We start from the raw sequence: 23,784 nt of genomic DNA, 5'->3' as shown, positions 1-23,784 counted from the left end.
CACCACACTAGCTAATTTTTGTGTTTTTAGTAGAGACGGGATTTCACCATGTTGGCCAGGCTGGTCTTGAACCCCTGACCTCAGGCAATCTGCCCACCACTTTTAAATTGTTTGTAGAGACGGGATCTCAAATTAATCTTACTATGTTGTCCAAGTTGGTCCCCATGTTCAGAGCTCCAGTGATCCTTCCGTCTCGGCCTCCCGGAGTGCTGGGATTACAGGCCTCCCAGAGTGCTAGGACTACAGTGCTGGGATTACTGCACCCGGCCAGTCTAAAAAAAAAAGTTGAATTCTGCTGCGGTTTTATTGATTAGAGAACGCCGGCGGTCTGCAGGTGGCGCAGCAGCACCCCTCGCCCCTGGGGCGGGGCTGGGGCGGGGCCAGTGCTGTGGGCGGAGCCAATGCGCGGCAGGGGCGGGGCCAGCGGCGGCGGCGCAGCGGGGCCTGTGAGGTCCAGGGCGTCCCCCGTCGCCTCCGGCCCCGCCTCTCGGGGCGGGACGTGCATGGCGATTGGCAAGTGCGGGCGAAAGGCGGTCGCTATTGGCCCGCGGCGCTGTCTGCTCGGCGGGCGGTGCCCGGACGCAGGTGCCGGCCGGAGCGGACCTAGTGGCGCCGACGTGCCGGGCCGGGCCGGGACACTGGCCGGGGCGAACGGAGGGGCCTGTGCGGCCGCCCGGCCCGGCCGCGGATCAGGTAGGCACGGGCCTGCAGGTAGGGCCGGAGGACGCCAGTCCGCGCGCTGGCCCCGGGTTCAAGGCCGGAGCTCGGTACCCGGGAGGGACGGCTGGGCTGGATCCCTTGGCCACAGCTTTCTTGGGGACGCGGGGACCCCAGTTCCCGTGTCAAAGCCGGTGGAAGGTCCCCGGGGCCCGGCACACAGTAGGCGCCTCTCCGAGCCTTGGTTTCCCCACCTGTAAAACCGGGTCATCCCATTGTCAACCTGATGGGGCTTCTGGGTGGGTTCAGAAGGTGGCTGGCTGGTGCAGAGAGTGCTTGGCACACAGTAGGCAACTATTAAGTGGCCAATGCCCTTCCCCAACCTTCTTCTCAGAGTGGCACTACCTACAAAATAGTAAGTTACAATATAATGAGCCAGCCACTTTGCACAAAGATCTTCAAACAGGATGCCCTGTGCTGTGTGATTGCTCAAAACAGGGTAGCCAGAATGGGTATGATGAGCTCGTTCAGTTCTTTTGAAACCATACTGACTAGGTGAAAGCACTAGAAATGTCCCCTGTTATACAGATGAGAGAGTCCAGGCTCAGAGAAGTTAAGTGTCTTGCCCAGGGCCACACAGCACATAGGAGTAGAGATGGGATTGGAACTTCACTTCTCATGCAGGGCCTAAAAGAACTGAAGGACGCACAGGAGCCTCTCTATGGTGAGGAAATAGAAATGAATGCAATGACAGCCTCCACATTTACCCTGCAAAATATTAATAGTGACCTTTTATTGAGCACTTGCTGACTGTGTGACCTCTCATCAACAGCTCTGTAAACTGATCACAGTTATTAGAATAAGAGCTAATATTGGCCGGGCGAGGTGGCTCACACTTGTAATCCCAGCACTTTGGGAGACCAAGGTGGGCAGATCACAAGATCAGGAGTTCAAGACCAACCTGACCAACATGGTGAAACCGTGTCTCTACTAAAAATACAAAAATTAGCCGGGCACAGTGGTGCACCCCTGTAATCCCAGCTACTCAGGAGGCTGAGGCAGGAGAATCACTTGATACTGGGAGGCGGAGATTGCAGTGAGATGAGATAATGCCACTGCACTCCAGCCTGGTGAACAGAGCAGGACTCCATATAATAAAAAATAAAGAGTTAATATTATGAACTACATATCATTATGATGCCCCCTCTTTTAAAAAAAATTTTTGGGACAGAGTCTCACTCTGTCACCCAGGGCTGGAGTGCAGTGGTGCAATCTGGGCTCACTGCAACCTTCACCTCCCAAGTTCAAGCGATTCTCCTGTCTCAGCCTCCCAAGTGACTGTGATTACAGGCAGGCACCACCATGCCCAGCAAATTTTTGTATTTTTAGTAGAGATGGGGTTTTGACATGTTGGCCAGGCTGGTCTCGAACTCCTGATGTCAAGTGATTCACTTGCCTCAGCCTCCCAAAGTGCTAGCATTACAGGCATGAGCCACTGCACCTGGCCTCCTTTTTTTTTTTTTTTTTTTTTTTTAATGGAGTATCTCTCTGTTGCCCAGGCTGGAGTGCAGTGGCATGATTACAGCTCACTGCAACGTCTGCCTCCCAGGTTCAAGCGATTCTCCCGCCTCAGCCTCCCAAGTAGCTGAGATTACAGGCGCCCACCACCGTGCCCAGCTAATTTTTGTCTTTTTAGCCGAGACAGGGTTTCATCATGTTGGCCAGGCTGGTCTCAAATTCCTGGCCTCAAATGATCCGCCTTCCATGAGCTCCCAAACCTACTGGGATTACAGCTGTGAGCCACTGCGCCCGGCCTATTATGCCCATTTTATAGATGCGAATACTGTGGCTGAGAGAGTAAAACAGCTGCCTGAGATCACACTGCAGGAAGTTTTAGGGCCCTCTGTTTCCTACCTTCAGGAAAAGGAGGCTGGGCGAGTATGGAAAAGACTGGGGTAGGGGTCTCAGTGTCACCCCAAACAAGCCTAGCCAAGGATGAGCTTGACTTGATGAATTCAGCCTGGAGGCTTCTTCTCAGTAGACCCCTCCACAGACACAGTCCACCAGCTCCATCATTAGAATGAGGCCCAGAGAAGCAAAGTGACTTGATCAAGGACACCCAGCATGGGTGGCAGAGCCAGGAGAGCCAGGAGTTAAAGAACCAAGGTCTCTTGAGGTCCAGACCCACTCCCTGTAGTGTTTTAAGTTTGAATTCTGACACCACCCATTCCTAGCTTTCTGATTGTGGGGAAATAGGTGCCTCTCTCTGAGCCTCAGCCTCTCCCCCCATTATAGGGTATAATTATTGGTTTGTTGTGAGGACTCAGTGAGATCTATCCCCAGGCTGGGCGTGGTGGCTCATGCCTGTAATCCCAATACTTTGTGAGACTGAGGCGGGCAGATCACTGGAACCGAGGAGTTCAGGACCAGCCTGGGCAACATGGCAAAACACCATCTCTACAAAAAATTAGCAGGGCTTGGTGGTGTGCAGAGCTACTCCGGAGGCTGAGGTGGTAGGATCACCTGAACCTGAGGTAGTGGAGCTGTGATTCCTCCACTGCCCTCCAGCCTTGTGGGTGACAGAGTGAGACCCTGCCTCAAAAAAAAAAAAAAAAAAAAAAGACGAAAGAAAAGAAATAGGCCAGGCACACAGTGATTCAAGCCTGTAACCTCAGCACTTTGGAAGGCCGAGGCAGTTGGGGTCAGGAGTTTGAGGCCACCCTGCCCAACATGGTGAAACCCTGTCTCTACTAAAAATAGAAAAATTAGCTGGGCATGGTGGCATGCGCCTGTAGTCCCAGCTACTCAGGAGGCTGAGGCAGAAGAATTGCTTGAACCCAGGAGGTGGAGGTTGCAGTGAGCTGAGATGGCGCCACTGCACTCCAGCCTGGGCAACAGAGTGAGACTCCTTCTCACAAAAAAAAAAAAATAATAAAATAAAATAAAAATACAAAAATTAGCCGGGCATGGTGGTGAGTGCCTGTAATCCCAGCTACTTGGGGGGCTGAGGCAGGAGAATCCCTTGAACCCGGGAGGTGGAGGTTGCAGTGAGCCGAGATCGCACAATTGCACTCCAGCCCAGGGCAACAGAGCAAGACTCCACCTCAAAAAAATTAGAAAAGAGAAATGGCCGGGCGCGGTGGCTCAAGCCTGTAATCCCAGCACTTTGGGAGGCCGAGGCGGGTGGATCACGAGGTCAAGAGATCGAGACCATCCTGGTCAACACGGTGAAACCCCGTCTCTACTAAAAATACAAAAAAATTAGCTGGGCATGGTGGCACATCATGCCTGTAATCCCAGCTACTCAGGAGGCTGAGGCAGGAGAATTGCCTGAACCCAGGAGGCGGAGGTTGCGGTGAGCCGAGATCGTGCCATTGCACTCCAGCCTGGGTAACGAGCGAAACTCCGTCTCAAAAAAAAAAAAAAAAAAAAAAAAAGAAAAGAAAAGAGAAATGACTGCAGCAGCAACCACAAATACAGCAGCTCTGGGCTAGACACAGGACTAGGTTCTGGGGACAGCAGGAGGCAATCTGATAGGGTCTCCTTTTTATAGAATTCTCTGTAGGATGGGATGACAGACATGGTTAAATGCTTAGATGAATAAGTAGAATATTTCAGACAGGGACACATGCCACGAGGGGAATCATGTGGACTCCAATCATGATTGATTGATTGATTGATTGAGACAGGGTGTTGCTCTGTGGTTGAGGCTGCACTGAGTGATGATTGCACCACTGCACTCCAGCCTGGGCTCAAGTGATTCTCCCACCTGAGCCTCCTAAGTAACTGGGATTACAGGCACACACCACCATGCCCAGCTCATTTTTGTATTTTTTGTAGAGACGGGGTTTTGGTATGCTGCCCAGGCTTCTCTCAAACTCCTGGGCTCAGGCAATCCTCCCACCTCAGCCTCCCAAAGTGTTGGGATTAATAGGTGTGAGCCAATGCGCCCGGCTCCCAGACAGCATTGTCAGAGAAGGCTTCCCCAGGAAGGTGACCTTTGAAGGAGACACTTATAAAAACTGTCTCGAGTTCAGTAAGATGATGACTATGTATGGAGATTGCATGGCACAGTATTCGGTTCTTTTTTCTTTTTTTTGGAGACCATGTCTCACTCTGTTGCCCAGGCTAGAATGCAGTGGCTCGATCTCAGCTCACTGCAACCTCTACCTCAGGCGATTCTCCTGCCTCAGCCTCCCCAGTAGCTGGGACTGCAGGCGCACGCCACCAAACCCGGCTAACTTTTTGTATTTTGAGTAGAGACCGGGTTTCACCATGTTAGCCAGGATGGTCTCTGTCTCCTGACCTTGTGATCCTCCCGCCTCGGCCTTGAACGTTGTTGGGATTACAGACGTGAGCCACCATGCCCAGCCCTCAGTTCTTAATAGATAGAAGCTACTAGTATAATTTTGGTGGTTTTCAGGCCTTGCATTAGCAGATTTACCTGTGTGGTTTTTTTTTTTGTTGTTGTTGTTATTTAGTCTTTATTTCATAATCATAAACTTAACTCTGCAATCCAGCTAGGCGTGGAAGGGAACAAGGAAAACATGGAACTCAAAGGGAACTGCAGGGAGAACACAGATTTTAGGATACTGCGAGCAAACGGGGTAGAGGGATGCTCTCCTGAGCTACAGAAGGAATGGTCTGGTGGTTAAGATAAAACACAAGTCAAACTTATTAAAGTTGTCCATAGTCAGCAATGGTGATCTTCTTGCTGGTCTTGCCATTCCTGGACCCAAAGTGCTCCATGGCCTCCACAATATTCATGCCTTCTTTCACCTTGCCAAAAACCACATGCTTGCCATCCAACCACTCAGTCTTGACAGTTCAGATGAAAAACTGGGAACCGTTTGTGTTGGGTCCAGCATTTGCCATGGACAAGATGCCGGGACCTGTATATTTTAGGATGAAGCTCTCATCATCAAATTTCTCCCCATAGATGGACTTGCCACCAGTGCCATTATGGCATGTGAAGTCACCACCCTGACACACAAACCCTGGAATAATTCTGTGAAAGCAGGAACCCTTATAACCAAATCCTTTCTCTCCAGTGCTCAGAGCACGAAAGTTTTCTGCTGTCTTTGGAACCTTGTCTGCAAACAGCTTGAAAGAGACGCGGCCCAAGGGCTCGCCGTCAACAGCAATGTCAAAGAACATGGTGGGGTTGACCATGGCTGATACTAGAAGGCTCCAGGTGGCGGTGGCATCTGCAAAGCCGTGTGTGTGTTTTTTTTTCTTCCTGATAGAAGAAACATTAGAACAATATATACAGGAGCTAGGATGGTTCCTGTAATGTCTAGTTATTTGCAAAAATGTAAAGGTGGGGCCGGGGGTAGTGGCTCATGCCTGTAATCCCAGCACTTTGAGAGGCCAAAGCGGGCAGATTGCTTGAGGTCAGGAGTTCGAGACCAGCCTGGCTAACTTGGTGAAACCCCGTCTGTACTAAAAATACAAAAAGAATTGGCCGGGCATCATGGCTCACGCTTGTAATCCCAACACTTTGGGAGGCTGAGGCAGGTGGATCACAAGGTCAGGAGTTTGAGAACGGCCTGGCTGACATGGTGAAACCCTATCTCTACTAAAATACAAAAATTAGCTGGGTTTAGTGGTGGACACCTGTAGTCCCAGCTACTTGGGAGGCTGAGGCAGGCGAATCACTTGAACCCAAGAGACAGAGCTTATAGGGAGCCAAAATTGTGCCACTGCACTCCAGCCTGGGTGACAGAGTAAGTCTCTGCCTCAAAAAAGAAAAAAAAGAATTAGCCGGTTATCGTGGCATGTGCCTGTAATCCCAGCTACTTAGGAGGCTAAGGCAGGAGAATTGCTTAAACCTAGGAGGCAGAGGTTGCAGTGAGCCAACATTGCACCACTGCCCTCCAGCCTGAGCAACAAAGCAAGACTCCATCTCAAAAAAAAAAAAAAAGGCCGGGCGCGGTGGCTCACGCCTGTAATCCCAGCACTTTGGGAGGCCGAGGCGGGTGGATCACGAGGTCGAGAGATCGAGACCATCCTGGTCAACACGGTGAAACCCCGTCTCTACTAAAAATACAAAAAACTAGCTGGGCGTGGTGGCGCGTGCCTGTAATCCCAGCTACTTAGGAGGCTGAGGCAGGAGAATTGCCTGAGCCCAGGAGGCGGAGGTTGCGGTGAGCCGAGATCGTGCCATTGCACTCCAGCCTGGGTAACAAGAGCGAAACTCCGTCTCAAAAAAAAAAAAAAAAAAAAAAAAATTAGCTGTGTGTGGTGATACATAGCTGCAGTCCCAGCTACTCAAGAGGCTGAAACAAGGAGACTCTCTTGAACTTGGGAGGCTGAGGTTGTAGTGAGCTGAGATCACAACACTGCCCTCCAGCCTGGGCTACAGAGTGACACCTTCTCTTTTCTTTCCTTTTTTTTTTTTTTTTTGCGATAGAGTCTTGCTTTGTTGCCCAGGCTGGAGTTCCCTGGCTTTGTGACATCTTGACTCTGCAAACTCCACCTCTTGGGTTCAAGCAATTCTCCTGCCTCAGACACCCAAGTGCCTGGGCTTATAGGTGCCCACCACCACACCTGACTAATATTTGTACTTTTAGTAGAGATGGGGTTTTGCTATGTTGTCCAGGCTGGTCTCAAACTCCTGACCTCAGGTGATCCACCCACCTCAGCCTCCCAAAGTGCTGGGATTATGGGAGTGGACCACTACGCCTGGCCAAGACCCTGTCTTAGAAAAAAAAAAAAAAAAAAAGGAAAAAGAAATGTAAAGATCTAGCCTCAGAGGGGCCAGGACTGGAGGAAGGGACTTTCCTCTGCCCTTCTTCCCATAAAGAGCCCAGCAGCTTCCCTTCTGGCCTCTGAGCTGAAGGTTCTGGTTGCAGGGACTTGGGAGGGACAGCAGCAGGCACCCATGTCAGGCCCGGGCCACTGCCCTGTGCATGTTATCTTAGGCCTGCAGCCTTCCTCTTGGGCCCCTGCCTTTGGGCAATACTTGCTTATCTGGCCTGCAGGGGCCCAGCTGTGATGCTCAGAAAAACATGTGGAGCCAGGCAGGCTGCTGGCAGAGCTGTCTAGAGGGCATTTATCCATCGGTGGACTGTCCTAGTGCAGCAGTTAGTCAATAAGTGCTCTCACCTCCCCACTTTGGGTCTCAGATTTTTTTTTTTCTTTCTTTCTTTTGTTTTGTTTTAGAGACTGGGTCTTGCTCTGTCACCCAGGCTGGAGTGCAGTGGTGTGATCATAGCTTACTATAGCTTTGGAATCCTGGGCTCAAGGCATCCTCCTGCCACAGCCTTCCAAGTAGCTGGGACTATTGGCTTGCACCACCATGCTTGGCTAATTAAAAAAAAACAAAACAAAACAAAAAAAAAAACACCTTCATAGAGTTAGGATCTTTCTGTGTTGCCCTAGCTGGTCTCAAACTCCTGGCCTCAAGTGATCCTCCTGCTTGGACCTCCCAAAGCGTTGGGATTACAGGTATGAACAGCTGCACCTGGCCTAGGGCTTGGGTTTTGATTGGCAGTTTAAAAGCGGACTTGGGGTGGGGGTGGGAGTACTTCAGTGAGTACTTGACTGCCTCTCTTGCTTGGATTTTCTGAACACTTTAGGAGCTGCAGTGGCTCTGGACGTTGTAGCTCTTGGGGGTTGGACAAGCTGGGGACAGAGATCCTTGGCTCCAGGGCACCTGTATTGGCTTCAAGGAGGTCTCCAGAAAGGGCCCTTGTTTCTTCAGTGAAATTCTTGACTGGCTGCAATGGCTCAAACCTGTAATCCCAGCACTTTGGGAGGCTGAGATAGGTGGATCACCTGAGGTCAGAGTTCAAGACCAGCCTGGCCAACATGGTTAAACCCCATCTCGCCGGGCGCGGTGGCTCAAGCCTGTAATCCCAGCACTTTGGGAGGCCGAGGCGGGTGGATCACGAGGTCAAGAGATCGAGACCATCAAGGTCAACATGGTGAAACCCCGTCTCTACTAAAAATACAAAAAATTAGCTGGGCATGGTGGCACATGCCTGTAATCCCAGCTACTCAGGAGGCTGAGGCAGGAGAATTGCCTGAACCTAGGAGGCGGAGGATGCGGTGAGCCGAGATGGCGCCATTGCACTCCAGCCTGGGTAACAAGAGCGAAACTCCGTCTCAAAAAAAAAAAAAAAAAAAAAAAAAAAAAAAAAAAAAAAAAAAAAAAAAAACCATCTCTACTACAAATAGAAAAATTAGCTGGGTATGATGGCAGGTGTCTGCAATTCCAGGTACTCGGGAGGCTGAGGCAGGAGAATGGCTTGATTCTGGGAGGCAGAGGTTGCAGTGAGACAAGATCGTGCCACTGCACTCCAGCCTGGGCAACAGAGCGAGACTCTGTCTCAAAGCAAAAAAAAAAGAAAAGAAAAATAAGAACTGGTGCTGATACCATATCTGGAAAGATGATATTAGTTGAAAGATGGTCCTAGCCCTGGAGGCTTTGAGGGTATGAGCAGGCCTATCTTTGCATGTCTTCTCTTTTTTTTTTTTTTTTTTTGAGACAGAGTCTCACTCTGTCACCCAGGATGGAGAGTGCGGTGGCATGATCTCAGCTCACTGCAACTTCCACCTCCCAGGTTCAAGTGATTTTCCTGCCTCAGCCTCTGGTAACTGGGACTACAGGTGCGCACTATCACACACAACTAATTTTTATATTTTTAGTAGAGTCGGGGTTTTACCATGTTAGCCAGGATGGCCTCGATCTCTTGACCTCATGATCCACCCTCTTCGGCCACCCGAAGTGCTGGGATTACAGGTGTGAGCCACTGCGTGCAACCTGTCTTCTCTTTTTTAGATACAAGGTCTCACTCTGTGGCACAGGGTGGAGTTCAGTGGCACCATTGTAGCTCATTGCAGCCGCAAACTCCTGGGCTCAAGTCATCCTCCTACCTCAGCCTCACGAGTGGCTGGGACTATAGCCCTGTGCCACCATGCCTGGCTAATTTTTATTTTATTTTTTTGTAGAGCCAGAGTTTCACCATATTGCCCAGGCTGGTCTCAATCTCCTGAGCTGAGGCAATCTGAGGTGGGCAGATTGTCTTGAATCCAAAGTGCTGGAATTACAGGTGTCAGCCACTGCTTCCAGCCTAATTTTCTTATTTTTTCTGTAGAGACAGAGTCTTGATGTGTTGCCCAGGCTGGTCTCAAACTCCTGGGGCTCAAGCAATCCTCCTGTCTTGGCTTCCAAAGCACTGAGATTATAGACGTGAGCCACCACACCTGGCCAAGCCTAGCTTTACTTGTGCTGAGTTACATGCGTCATCTCATTGATTCCTCACTGTCCCATTTTACAGATCATGCAAACTGAGGCTCAGAGATGTAAATGGTCTAGTGGTCCCTGCAGCCTTGACAAGAGGGGACTCAAAGCTTAGTCTGTCAGGCCCACTAATCTTGCCCCTAACCTCCGCACTGGCCTCTTCCCAGGCTCCTGTGACCATGGGCCTCAGGCCCTGAGGATACGGGGCTCCCTGTGGCCATGACGACGGGTGACTGCTGCCACCTTCCTGGCTCCCTGTGTGACTGCTCTGGCAGCCCTGCTTTCTCCAAGGTCGTGGAGGCCGCAGGCCTCGGTCCACCCCATTATGTGGCACAAGTGACTTCAAGGGATGGCCGGCTCCTCTCCACTGTCATCCGTGCCTTGGACACACCAAGGTGAGTGGTGACCACATGGATGTCCTGGCCTTGGCTGCCTTTTCTGTGACTTTCTCGCAGCCTGGGATCCAAAGTCCAACCATCAAAGAGGGCCAAATGGGTAAATAGAAAAAAAGACACAGTTATTGCCTTGCGGAAACAGAGGCCTAGCTCTGGCCAGGTCTGATTCTTTAGGAAAAGCTGAAATTCCAGATTATCATGTGAAATCTGAAGTTCAAATGTCGGCAAGTAACTCACTTTTGGGAGGCAGTATAGGGGTTGGTGAGGAGTGCAGCCTATGGCTCAGTGCCTGGGCTCTGACCCAGAGTGGACACCTCCTTCTCTCCCAGAGTGACCTGGGACAAGTTATTTCACCACTGTATCTCTTTTTTTTTCCTGAGACAGAGTCTCAATTTGTTGCCCAGGCTGGAGTTCAGTGACGAAATCTCTGCTCATTGCAACCTCCGCCTCCCAGATTCAAGCAATTCTCCTGTCTCAGCCTCCTGAGTCGCTGGGATTACAGGTGCCCGCCACCACGCCTGGCTAATTTTTGTACTTCTTTTAGAGACGGGGTTTCACCATGTTGACCAGGCTGGTCTCGAACTCCTGACCTCAGGTGATCTGCCTATCTCAGCCTCCCTGAGGAGGGATAATCACACTGCTGGGATTACAGGTGTGAACAACCATGCCCACCTTCTGTCTCTCTTTTTTTTCTACACTCACTAGTAAAGAACCAACAAACACCCTCTCTTTTTTAAATTTGTTTTGGAGAAAGTCTCACCCTGTCGCTCAGGCTGGAGTACAGTGGTGCAATCTCAGCTCACTGCAACCTCCGCCTCCAAGGTTCAAGTGATTCTCCTGCCTTAGCCTCCCTAGTAGCTGGGACTACAGGCATGAGACATCACACCCAGCTGATTTTTGTATTTTTAGTAGAGAAGGGGTTTCATCATATTGGTCAAGCTGGTTTCGAACTCCTGACCTCAAATGATTTGCCCACCTCATCCTCGCAAAGTGCTGGGATTACAGGTGTCAGCTACTGTACCCAGCCTTTTTTTTTTTGGAGACAGAATCTCACTTTGTCCCCTAGGCTGGAGTATAGTGGCGTGATCTGGCTCACTACAACCTCTGCCTCCTGGGTTCATGGATTTCTCTTGCCTTAATCTCGGGATTATCTTGGACTATAGGTACCTGCCACCATGCTCAGCTTATTTTTGTATTTTTTTAGTAGAGATGGGGTTTCACCATGTTGGTCAGGCTGGTCTTGAACTCCTGACCTCAGATGATCTACCCACTTAAGCCTCCCAAAATATTGGGATTACAGGCGTGAGCCACCATGCCTGGCCTCTTCTCTGTATTTGCTCTTCCCAAACTTTTTCAGGGTTTTCCAGAACAAGCTCCAAACTGACGTGGTTCTTCCTCAAGAGTCTCGTCACTTCTGTTTCCCTGAGTTGGTTTCCGGAGCAGGGGCTTCTTTTCTGTTAACTTTGTTTGTGTGTATACTTGAGGGAGGATGGGATCAGGGTATGGGTTTAGAAAGGAGGCAGGCAGGCATGTTCTTTTGCCTTTGCAGGAGGAAATAATAGTTTAGGGACAGGACTGTTGAGAAAGCTGACATGAGCAGCCTGATGTGCTCCTTTCAAAGCAGCCCAACCCCACCCACAGCATGAGAATCTGAGAAAAGGATAGAAAACAGTCATTTCTAGCCGGGCACAGTGGCTCATATCTGTAATCCCAGCACTTTGAGAGTCCGAGGCAAGTGGATCACAAGGTCAGGAGTTCAAGACCAGCCTGGCCAACATGGTGAAACACTGTCTCTACTAAAAAATACAAAAATGGCCGGGCGCGGTGGCTCAAGCCTGTAATCCCAGCACTTTGGGAGGCCGAGGCGGGTGGATCACGAGGTCGAGAGATCGAGACCATCCTGGTCAACATGGTGAAACCCCGTCTCTACTAAAAATACAAAAAAAACTAGCTGGGCATGGTGGCGCGTTCCTGTAATCCCAGCTACTCAGGAGGCTGAGGCAGGAGAATTGCCTGAGCCCAGGAGGCGGAGATTGCGGTGAGCCGAGATCGCGCCATTGCACTCCAGCATGGGTAACAAGAGCGAAACTCCGTCTCAAAAAAAAAAAAAAAAAAAAAAAAATTAGCCAGGCACAGTGGCACATGCCTGTAATCCCAGCTACTTGGGAGTCTGAGGCAGGAGAATTGTTTGAGCAAGCACCCAGGAGGTAGAGGTTGTGGTGAGGCAAGATCACGCCACTGCACTCCAGCTGGGCTACAGAGCCAGAGTCAGACTCTGTCTCAAAAAAAAAAAAAAAAAAAAAAAAAAAAAAAGATAAAAAGAAAACGGTAAAATAAAATAAAATAAAATAAAATAAAAAAAGAAAACGGTCCTTTCCAGTTGGGCACAGTGGCTGACACCTGTTAATCCCAGCACTTTGGGAGGCCAAGGCAGGGGATCACAAGGTCAGAAGTTCAAGACCATCCTGGCCAAGATGGTCAAACCCTTTCTCTATGAAAACTACAAAAATTAGTTAGGCATGGTGGCATACGGCTGTAATCCCAGCTACTTGGGAGGCTGAGGCAAGAGAATTGCTTGCATCTAGGCAGCAGAGGTTGCAGTAAGCCAAGATCACACCACTGCCCTCCAGCCTGGGCAACAGAGTGAGATACTGTCTCAAAAAGAAAAGAAAGGAAAAAGAAAACAGTCATTTCCAGACAAGCATGGTGGCTAATGCTTATAATCCCGCACTTTGAAAGTTCAAGGCTGAAGGATTGCTTGAGCCTAGGAGTTCCAGGCCAGCCTGGTCAACATAGTGAGACCCCTGCTCTCTAGAAAATATAAAAAAACATGAGCTGCATAGGGTGGCACTGCCTGTAGTCCCAGCTACTTGGGAGGCTGAGGCAGGAAGTTCGCGTGAGCCAGGGAGTTTGAGGCTACAGTGAGCTGATTGCACCACTACACTCTAGCGTGGGCAGCACAGCTAGACCTTGTCTCAAAAAAGAAAAGAGGGCCTGCCATGATGGTTCACGCCTATAATCCTAGCACTTTGGGAGGCTGAGGCAGGTGGACCATTTGAGGTCAGGAGTTCAAGACCAGCCTGGCCAACATGGTGAAACCCCGTCTCTACTAAAAATACAAAAATTAGCCAAGCATGGTGGCATGTGTGTATTGTCCCAAGTCGGGAGGCTGAGGCAGGAGGATTACTTGAACCCAGGAGGCAGAGGTTGCAGTGAGCTGAGATCATATCACTGCACTCCAGCCTGAGTGACATTAAAAAAAAAAAAAAAAAAAGGGAGGAAAGAAAGAAAAGAATACAGTCTCTCTAAGAGGAAACTGGCATTGTCTGGAAAATAGCTCTTCTTTGTGCAACCTCACAGTCTGCCTTCTGGCCAGAAACGTTTGGGAAACAGTAGATGGCCTTTGGGCCACACTCCTTGCCTTCTGAGCTGTCACAGGAAGGACCCAGCATCTCCAGAGACTGGGCCAGGGCTGGAGACTTTTCTGAGGCGGCTTTCTGCAAATGCTTTTTATATCTGTTTCCCCCAACAAAGGCAGAGGAGCAGGTGAGCACTTCTCTCTGGATGCATAGGTTTCTCAAGCAGCATGGGCTTCAGGTGTGGTTAGATCCAGGGGCCTCTGATGATGTCCTTAAGAGTCTACCTTTCCCTGTCTCTTGGCTCTGCTCTTCTCTGTGCTGGCATCATTCACAGGTTCCATGCAGAGACTAGGCAGCTGGCAGCTGCCATCAGCTCCAGGCTTATGTCAGCCTTGTGGCTGACAGTTATGGAGTTTAGGGGAAAACAAAGAATTTTTTAGAAAAGGATTTTATTGGTGGCTGATTATATCATACAAGCCTGAGTTGGTCACCATGAGCAGGGGTGCATGGTGTTCTTTTTTCTTTTTCAAATGGTCTCACTCTGTTGTCCAAGCTGGAGTGCAGTGGTACCATTATGGCTCATTGGAGCTTTGAACTCCTGGGCACAAGTGATTCTTCTACCTCAGCCTCCTAAGTAGCTGGGACCACAGACATGTGACACCATGCCCAGCTAATTCTTTTTTTTTTTTTTTTTTTTGAGACGGAGTTTCGCTCTTGTTACCCAGGCTGGAGTGCAATGGCACGATCTCAGCTCACCGCAACCTCCGCCTCCTGGGTTCAGGCAATTCTCCTGCCTCAGCCTCCTGAGTAGCTGGGATTATAGGCACGCGCCACCATGCCCAGCTAATTTTTTGTATTTTTAGTAGAGACGGGGTTTCACCATGTTGACCAGGTTGGTCTCGATCTCTCGACCTTGTGATCCACTGCCTCGGCCTCCCAAAGTGCTGGGATTATAGGCTTGAGCCACCGCGCCCGGCCTTCAGCTAATTCTTTTTTTTTTTTTTTTTTTTGAGACAGAGTTTCGCTCTTGTTACCCAGGCTGGAGTGCAATGGCGCGATCTCGGCTCACCGCAACCTCCGCCTCCTGGGCTCAGGCAATTCTCCTGCCTCAGCCTCCTAAGTAGCTGGGATTACAGGCACGCGCCACCACGCCCAGCTAGTTTTTGTATTTTTAGTAGAGACGGGGTTTCACCATGTTGACCAGGATGGTCTCGATCTCTCGACCTCGTGATCCACCCGCCTCGGCCTCCCAAAGTGCTGGGATTACAGGCTTGAGCCACCGCGCCCGGCTTCAGCTAATTCTTAAAACATTTTTTTTTTTTGTAGAGATGGGGTCTCACTATGTTGTCCACACTGGCCTTGAACTCTTGGGCTCAAGTGATCCTCCTGCTTCAGCCTTCCAAAGTGCTGGGATTACAGGCATGAGCTATTGCACTTGGCCTGGTGTTCTGACTGGTCAAGCCTGAGGCCTGAGGTCACCAGGAGTGTTGTCTGCTCTGCCCTAGTCCTTGAGGACTGTTTTTTTTTTTTTGGTTTTTTTTTTGTTGTTGTTTTGTTTTTGTTTTGAGACGGAGTCTTACTCTGTCGTCTAGGCTGGAGTCCAGTGGCGCAATCTCGGCTCACTGCAACCTCTGCCTCCTAGGTTCAAGTGATTCTCCTACCTCAGCCTCCCCAGTTGCTGGTATTACAGGCACCCACCACCACACCTGGCTAATTTTTGTATTTTTAGAAGAGACAGGGTTTCACCATGTTGGCCAGTCTAGTCTTGAATTCCTGACCTCGAGTGCCTCAGCCTCCCAAAGTACTGGGATTACAGGCATGAGCCACTTCACGCAGCAGGTCCTTGAGGATTAAGAGTTGAGGGTGGGGAAGCTGTGCAGGATAATCAAGGTAGTATTTTAGAAAAATTTGGAGAGGACATTGAGGGGTGGGTATAAGATACCCATCCTGGGTCTGAGAGGGTGCTGCAGGTTCCGTGGGAAGGGAACACATCACTGGGAAGGCTTTGCAAGGTTACTTCCCCTGCATCTCCTTCTGAAAGGGGAGGACATTTGGAGCTGGGCATTGAAGAATGAGTAGGAGCTCAGCAAGTGGCAGCATGGGGTAACGGCGAGCTTGTGATCCAGTGGGTAGTGAAGCAGGTATAGACAGAAAGCCCAATCATTGCTCACGGGTCCTGTCTCCATGTCCAGCGACGGTCCCTTCTGCCGGATCTGCCATGAGGGAGCAAACGGGGAATGCTTGCTGTCCCCATGTGGCTGCACTGGCACCCTGGGCGCCGTGCACAAGAGCTGTCTGGAGAGGTGGCTTTCCTCGTCTAACACTAGCTACTGTGAGCTGTGCCACACAGAGTTTGCAGTGGAGAAACGGCCTCGACCCCTCACAGAGGTACCCTTAAGAGTCTGAGACTTTGGTGGGCAGCAGGGAGAGGGCAGGCATGGGGGCCAAAGGCAGGAGCTGCCCTGGGGGATCTGGTGGGCTAAGGAAGCAGCTTCTCCCTAAGGCAGACCTCCCTAGCACCCTGTCCACCAGGTGGGTCTGCTGATGGGGTGTGGCCTGGAGTTTAAGAGCTCCCAAACCCGTTACCCGCTCCTGGTTTTGATTCAGTGTTTGTTTTCTTTTCTTCTTCTTCTTCTTTTTTTTTTTTTTTTTGAGACAGAGTCTCACGCTTGTCCAGGCTGGAGTGCAGTGGCGCGATCTCGGCCCACTGCAACCTCCGCCTCCCAGGTTCAAGCAATTCTCCTGCCTCAGCCTCCCATGTAGCTGGGACTACAAGCACGTACCACCATGCCCAGCTAATTTTTTGCATTTTTAGTAGAGATGGAGTTTCACCATGTTGGCCAGGCTGGTTTCGAACTCCTGACCTCAAGTGATCCACTAGCTTCTGCCTCCCAAAGTGCTGGAATTACAGGTATGAGCCGCTACACCTGCCCTTTTCTTTTTTTCTTTTTTTATTTTTTATTTTTTTTGAGACGGAGTTTCGCTCTTGTTACCCAGGCTGGAGTGCAATGGCGCGAACTCGGCTCACCGCAACCTCCGCCTCCTGGGTTCAGGCAATTCTCCTGCCTCAGCCTCCTGAGTAGCTGGGATTACAGGCATGCGCCACCACACCCAGCTAGTTTTTTATATTTTTAGTAGAGACGGGGTTTCACCATGTTGACCAGGATGGTCTCGATCTCTCGACCTCGTGATCCACCCGCCTCAGCCTCCCAAAGTGCTGGGATTACAGGCTTGAGCCACCGCGCCCGGCTACACCTGCCCTTTTCTTTCTTTCTTTCTTTTTTTTTTTTTTTTGAGACCGATTCTTGCTCTGTTGCCCCAGCTGTTGCAGTTGTGCGATCTAGGCTCACTGCAACCTCTGCCCTCTGGGTTCGAGCAATTCTCTGCCTCAGCCTCTCGAGTAGCTGGGATGACAGGTGCAGTGGCACTCCAGCCAGTGCAACAGAGCGAGACTACATCTCAAAAAAAAGAAAAGGAAAAGACAGAGGGATGCCCAGGCCTGGAGGTCCTGATCCCTCACCCTCAGCAGCCCCTTCCCTGCCCCCTCTCCCCTGTCCTCTCTCTGCAGTGGCTGAAGGACCCGGGACCGCGGACGGAGAAGCGGACGCTGTGCTGTGACATGGTGTGCTTCCTGTTCATCACGCCCCTGGCCGCCATCTCAGGCTGGTTGTGCCTGCGCGGGGCCCAGGACCACCTCCGGCTCCACAGCCAGCTGGAGGCCGTGGGTCTCATTGCCCTGACCATTGCCCTCTTCACCATCTATGTCCTCTGGACACTGGTGAGTGGCCAAGACTGTGCAGCATGCATCCAGAGCTCTGCCACCAGGAGCAGCAGGGCCAGGGATTTGGCCCCTGGCTTGTGGGGTACGGGGCTTTCTGGCTGCCTCTTCCTATGGCCCTGGGTGGAAGAGAGCTTCTGAGGTTGCCCTGCCTCTCCGGAAGCTCCAGATTCCAAGTGTGACAAAGGTCTAGGGAATCCCTGAGCCAGGTATGAGCCTTGACCTGAGTGTAGGAACCCCCATCCATGAACCCCTAAGATTAGGAGTGGGCAGAGAGAAGCAAAAGACTGAGAGAGACTGCGGGAGAACAAGATAGTGGGGAAATAGATATTGATTAAGAAATTGAAAGGGAGGATGGGCACAGTGGCTCCCACCTGTAATCCCAGCACTTTGGGAGGCTGACTCCGGTGGATCACCTGAGGTCGGGATTTTGATACCAGCCTGACCAAACCCCAACTCTACTAAAAATATAAAAATTAGCCAGGCCTGGTGGCACATTCCTGTCATCTCAGCTACTCAGGAGGCTGAGGCAGAAGACTCACTGGAACCTAGGAGGCGGAAGTTGCAATGAGCCAAGATTGCATCATTGCACTCCAGCCTGGGCAACAGAGTGAATCTCTGTCTCAAAAAAATAAAAGTAAAAAATAAAAAAGAAATTGAAGTGGAAGAGAGAGAGGAACTGAGATTAAAACACTGAGCAAGGCCAGGCTTAGTGGCTGAAACACCTGCAATCCTAGCACATTGGGAGGCCAAGGCAGGAGGATTGCTTGAAGCAAGGAGGTTCAAGACCAGGACTGGGAAACAAAGCAAGATGCCCATCTCTACAAAAAATTTAAAAATTAGTGATGGTACACACCTGTAGTCCCAGCTACTCTAGAGGCCAGGGTGGAAGGATCACTTGAGATTAGGAGTTTGAGACTAGCAGGGCAACATAGGGAGACCCCTATCTCTACAAAAGGAAAATAATTAGCTGGGCATGGTGGCTCATACCTGTAACCCCAATGCTTTAGGAGGTTAAGGTGGGAAAATCCCTTGAAGCCAGGAGTTCAAGACCAACCTGGGCAACATAAAAAGACACCGTGGCTACAAAAAAATTATAAAAATTAGCTGAGCATGGTGATAAATGTCTGTAGTTGCAGCTACCTGGGAGGCTAAGTCAGGAGGATCACTTGAGCCCAGGAGTTTGAGGCTGCAGTGAGCTGTGATCACACTACTGCACTCCAGCCTGGGTGATAAAGCAAGACCCAGTATCAATAAAAGAAAAAAGGCCTGGTGTGGTGCCTCCTGCCTATAATCCCAGTATTTTAGGAGGCCGCAGCAGGAGGATTGCCATAGCCCACAAGTTCAAGATCAGCGTGGGCAACATGGTAAGACCCCATCTCAAAAAATAATAGGGTCAGGTGTGGAGGCTCACACCTGTTTTCCCAGCACTTTGGGAGGCCAAGACACGCAGATTGGTTGATCTCATGAGTTCAAGAGCAGCCTGGGCAAAGTGGCAAAATCCCATCTCTACAAAAAATACAAAAGTTAGTTGGCCACAGTGGTGTGTGCCTGTAGTCTCAGCTGCTCCAGAGGCTGAGGTGGGAGGATCGCTTGAGCAGTGGAGGCAGAGGCTGCAGTGAGCTGAGACTGCATCACTGCACTTCAGCCTGGGCAACAGATCCAGACCTTGTCTTGAAGAAGATAATAATATTAATAAAAGAAAAAGGGCCGGGCGCGGTGGCTCAAGCCTGTAATCCCAGCACTTTGGGAGGCCGAGGCGGGTGGATCACGAGGTCAAGAGATCGAGACCATCCTGGTCAACATGGTGAAACCCTGTCTCTACTAAAAATACAAAAAATTAGCTGGGCATGGTGGCACGTGCCTGTAATCCCAGCTACTCAGGAGGCTGAGGCAGGAGAATTGCTTGAACCCAGGAGGCAGAGGTTGCGGTGAGCCGAGATCGTGCCATTGCACTCCAGCCTGGGTAACAAGAGGGAAACTCTGTCTCAAAAAAAAAAAAAAGAAAGAAAGAAAAAGGAAAAGAAAAAAATGGTGGATACCTTGGCTCATACCTGTAATCCCAGCACTTTGGGAGGCCAAGGTGGGCATATCACTTGAGATCAGGAGTTCAAACCAGCTTGAGCAACACGGCGAAACCCCATCTCTACTAAAAATACAAAAAATTAGATGGGTGTGGTGGCGCAGTCCTGTAATCCCAGCTACTCAGGAGGCTGAGGCATAAGAATCACTTGTACTTGGGAGGTGGAGGTTACAGTGAGCCAAGATCATGCCACTGCACTCTAGCCTGGGTGCCTGGATGACAGAGTAAGACTCTGTCTGAAAAAAAAAAAAAGAGAGAGAGAAAGAGAAAAAGCCTGAATGAGAGACAGACAGAGACAGACGGAATGATGAGGGTGTGAGGTGTTCTGGGCCTCTGGTAGGCAGCAGAACCCTTGCTTAGAGGCAAAAGTTCTTCCCTAATCTTGCCCCTCAGACATAACCACTATGTCCAGCTACAGGGGAGTCCCTGCCTCACAAAGTATTTTTCAATGCACCTACCAGCATTTTCTTTTCTTTTTTTTTGTTTTTCGAGGCAGAGTCTTGCTCTGTCACCCACGTTAGAGTGCAATGGCATGATCTTGGCTCACTGCTACAACATCTGCCTCCTGGGTTCAAGTGATTGTCCTGTCTCAGCTTCCTGAGTAGCTGGGATTACAGGCCCATGCCACCATGCCCGGTTCATTTTTTATTTTTAGTAGAGATGGGGTTTCACCATGTTGGCCAGGCTGGTCTTGAATTCCTGACCTCAGGTGATCAGCCTGCCTCAGCCTCCCAAAGTGGTGGGATTACAAGCATGAGCCACGTGCCTGGCCCCTACCAGCATATTTTAAAATGTATAAACAGGATTAAATAATAGCTACTGTTTTAGCATCTGCTTATTTTCACTTTGCTGGTATTCTTAAAAAAAAACACACACACACACACACACACAACGAGGCAGCCACCCAGCAGACATTCATTGTATGGGTGTACCATATTTATTTAACCAATTGCTTTTGACAGGCACTGGGATTCTTTCCAACGTGTGTGTGGTTTTATTTCTACTTATTTCTTTTTTTGTTTTCTTCCATTATGAACAGTGCTTTGGGCATTGCCCATGCAAATGTTTCTTGGGCAATTGCTTGGTCAAAGAATGTGAACCACTGACATTGATTGATTAATTGATGGATTAATTGATCAATAGAGATGGAGTCTCACTCTGTCGCCCAGGCTGCAGTGCAATGGTGCAATCTCGGCTCACTGCAACCTCCGCCTCCAGGTTCAAGTGATCCTCATGCCTCAGCCTCCTCAGTAGCTGGGATTAAGGCATCTGCCACCATGCCTGGTTAATTTTTGTATTTTTAGTAGAGATGGGGTTTCTTTTTTTTTTTTTTTTTTTTTTTTTGAGACAGAGTTTCACTCTTGTTACCCAGGCTGGAGTGCCATGGCATGATCTTGGCTCACCGCACCCTCCGCCTCCTGGGTTCGAGCATTTCTCCTGCCTCAGCCTCCTGAGTAGCTGGGACTACAGGCACTCACCACCATGCCCAGCTAATTTTTGTATTTTTAGTAGAGACGAGGTTTCACCATGTTGACCAGGATGGTCTCGATCTCTTGACCTCGTGATCCACCCGCCTCGGCCTCCCAAAGTGCTGGGATTATAGGCGTGAGCCAGCGCGCCCGGCAGAGATGGGGTTTCACCATGTTGGTTAGGCTGATCTCGAACTCCTGGGCTCAGGTGACCTGCCCACCTTGGCCTCCTAAATGGTGGGATTACAGGTGTGAGCCACTGTGCCACACAATATTTATTTTTTAATTTTTTTGATAGACTAGTTTTTAGAGCAATTTTAGGTTCACAGCACAATTTAGCAGAAAGTACAGAGAGTTCCTGTATATCACCCCCCTCCATACACATACAACCTGCACAGCCTCTCCCACTATTAACATTGTGTACCAAGGTAATGCACTTGTTAGAATCAGTGAACCTTCATTATCCCTTTAAAGCCATAGTTCGCATTAGGATTCACTTTGTGTGTGTGTGTGTGTGTGTGTGTGATGAAGTCTTGCTCTTGTCCCCCAGGCTGGAATGCAGTGGTGCCATCTCGGCTCACTGCAACCTCCACCTCACAGATTCAAGCTATTCTCCTGCCTCAGCCTCCCAAGTAGCTGCGATTACAGGTGCACATGCCACCACACCTGGCTAATTTTTGTATTTTTAGTACAGATGGGGTTTCACCATGTTGGCCTGGATGATCCTGATCTCTTCACCTCATGATCTGCCCACCTCAGCTTCTCAAAGTGCTGGGATTACAGGTGTGAGCCACCGCCACCTTTTATTTTTTTTTTTTTCTGAGACAGGATCTCACTCTGTTGGAGTACAGTGGCTTGAGCACACCTCATTGCACCCTCAACCTCCTGGGCTCAAATGATTCTCCTCCCTCAGCCTTCTGAGTAACTAGGACCACAGGCCTGGGCCACCCACCACACCTGGCTAATTTTTAAGTATTTTGTAGAGACATGATCTTAATGTGTTGCCTAGGCTGGCCTTGAACTCATGGGCTCAAGTGATCCCCCTGCCCCCAACTTCGGCCTCCCAAAGTGTTGGGATTACAGGCATGAGCCACTGCAGCTGGACTGTGTGTGCCCTTTGTACGAGAAATGTTCATAAGCCCTCTCTGTTCCTGGAAGCATGAGCCCCAGCCCTGGTTTGGGCAACGCAGGTGCCACAGGGACTTGATTTCCTCCCTTGGGGGGAAGGCCTTCTCACTGCTCCGGCTCACTGTAGGACTGCCCCGCAGGTCTCCTTCCGCTACCATTGCCAGCTGTACTCTGAGTGGAGAAAGACGAACCAGAAAGTACGCCTGAAGATCCAGGAGGCCAGTGGCCCTGAGGGCCCCCAGCATTCTCCGCTGGTGGCTGGACTCCTGAAGAAGGTGCCCGAGGAGACACCGGTGTGAAGGCTGGGCTCCCTGGGCCTTGCAGCAGAGACCCCAGAGGTAGCTGGCGATGCCCTGTCCTGTGGAAGGATAGAAACTGCCCAACACTTCCTGCACAGCCTGAATACTTCTTAGGCCAAGAGACACCACGCGGAGCCGAGTCTGTGATCCTGTGTGATGATATTTTCAGGTTTTTTTTTTTTTGTTTTTTGCACACTTGTTGTTCATGTCAAGGACAGGTACACGGTCCTGAGCTCTGGATGGAGCAGGCACCCTGATCTCATGCTGAGGTCCACGTTGCACCTCTGGGACAGCAGCTGTGGCCAGTGTATCAAGGGCATCCTTAGAGCTGGAACGTTCCAGCAAGCTTCTCGCACTTCCCTGCACCTGGCAGGCTCACTTTCCTGGCACCCTCGACTTTCTATAAAAGTTGCACTGCATTTCAAAAACCCACCCCTGAATGAATAAAAGGAGCCCTGGCTGGACAAAATTGACCTGTCAGTTACGTTTCTGAAAGGGCTCAGTCAGTGATGTGAAAGGCAATCAGTGACATAATTGCCAAAACTTGCAAGTAGAAAAGGTGTCACTCAATAGCTGAATGAATAAACAGTGGTGCTTCAAGATAATGAGATATTATTCAGTGCTACAAAGAAATGAGGCTGAGTAAGGTAGCTCATGAACTGTAATCCCAGTACTTTGGGAGGCCAAAGTCGGGGGATCACTTGAGCCCAGAAGTTGGAGGCCAGCCTAGGCAACATAGCAAGACCTTGTCTCTACAAAATATTGAAAATAACACTGGCGGCCGGGCGCAGTGGCTCAAGCCTGTAATCCCAGCACTTTGGGAGGCCGAGGCGGGTGGATCATGAGGTCAGGAGATCGAGACCAACGTGGTCAACATGGTGAAACCCCGTCTCTACTAAAAATACAAAAAATTAGCTGGGCATTGTGGCACGTGCCTGTAATCCCAGCTACTCAGGAGGCTGAGGCAGGAGAATTGCCTGAACCCAGGAGGCGGAGGTTGCGGTGAGCCGAGATCGCGCCATTGCACTCCAGCCTGGGTAACAAGAGCGAAACTCCGTCTCAAAAAAAAAAAAAAAAAAAAAAAGAAAATAACACTGGCTTGTTTTTTAGGGATTTGTTCTGAAGCCCATGGGAAGAAGCAAAGTCTCAGTCTTCAAGTGAAGAGCAGGTAGCAAAAAGAAATTATTATTATTTTTTAGACAGAATCTCACTGTTGCCCAGGCTGGAGTGCAGTGGTGTGATCTCTGCTCACTGCAACCTCCACCTCCCAGGTTCAATTGATTCTGCTGCCTCAGCCTCCGGAGTAGGTGGGACTATAGGTACATGCCATCATGCCCACCTAATTTTTTTTTTTTTTTTTTGAGATGGA

General features: G+C 50.1%; 1 protein-coding gene and 1 pseudogene across 4 annotated transcripts; one reads left to right on the top strand and one right to left on the bottom strand.

Annotated features, from left to right (window-relative positions):
* Nucleotides 1–555: 555 nt before the first annotated feature.
* Nucleotides 556–23,020, top strand: MARCHF2 (membrane associated ring-CH-type finger 2). Of its 4 annotated transcripts, none has more exons than XM_074384688.1 (6): nucleotides 556–693; nucleotides 10,072–10,299; nucleotides 15,851–16,046; nucleotides 17,227–17,436; nucleotides 21,678–21,771; nucleotides 22,257–22,392. In XM_074384688.1, exons 2-6 carry the CDS (start codon nucleotides 10,124–10,126, stop codon nucleotides 22,289–22,291), a joined length of 711 nt encoding a protein of 236 aa, XP_074240789.1. In that variant the 5' UTR covers nucleotides 556–693; nucleotides 10,072–10,123; the 3' UTR covers nucleotides 22,292–22,392. The 4 variants fall into 4 exon arrangements, with proteins under 4 accessions (XP_074240789.1, XP_074240790.1, XP_003938954.1 ...); XM_074384689.1 differs by having other exon boundaries at nucleotides 21,683–21,771; nucleotides 22,257–22,327; XM_003938905.3 differs by lacking the exon at nucleotides 21,678–21,771 and having other exon boundaries at nucleotides 557–693; nucleotides 22,257–23,020.
* LOC101039972 (peptidyl-prolyl cis-trans isomerase A-like) lies at nucleotides 5,271–5,856 on the bottom strand (annotated as a pseudogene).
* Nucleotides 23,021–23,784: the final 764 nt, after the last annotated feature.

Source organism: Saimiri boliviensis, chromosome 14 (assembly GCF_048565385.1).
Source record: "Saimiri boliviensis isolate mSaiBol1 chromosome 14, mSaiBol1.pri, whole genome shotgun sequence".
In the NCBI taxonomy this organism is placed as follows: domain Eukaryota; kingdom Metazoa; phylum Chordata; class Mammalia; order Primates; family Cebidae; genus Saimiri; species Saimiri boliviensis.
The sequence above is the reverse complement of the archived record's forward strand: the minus strand, read 5'-3'. Positions and strand labels throughout refer to the sequence as shown.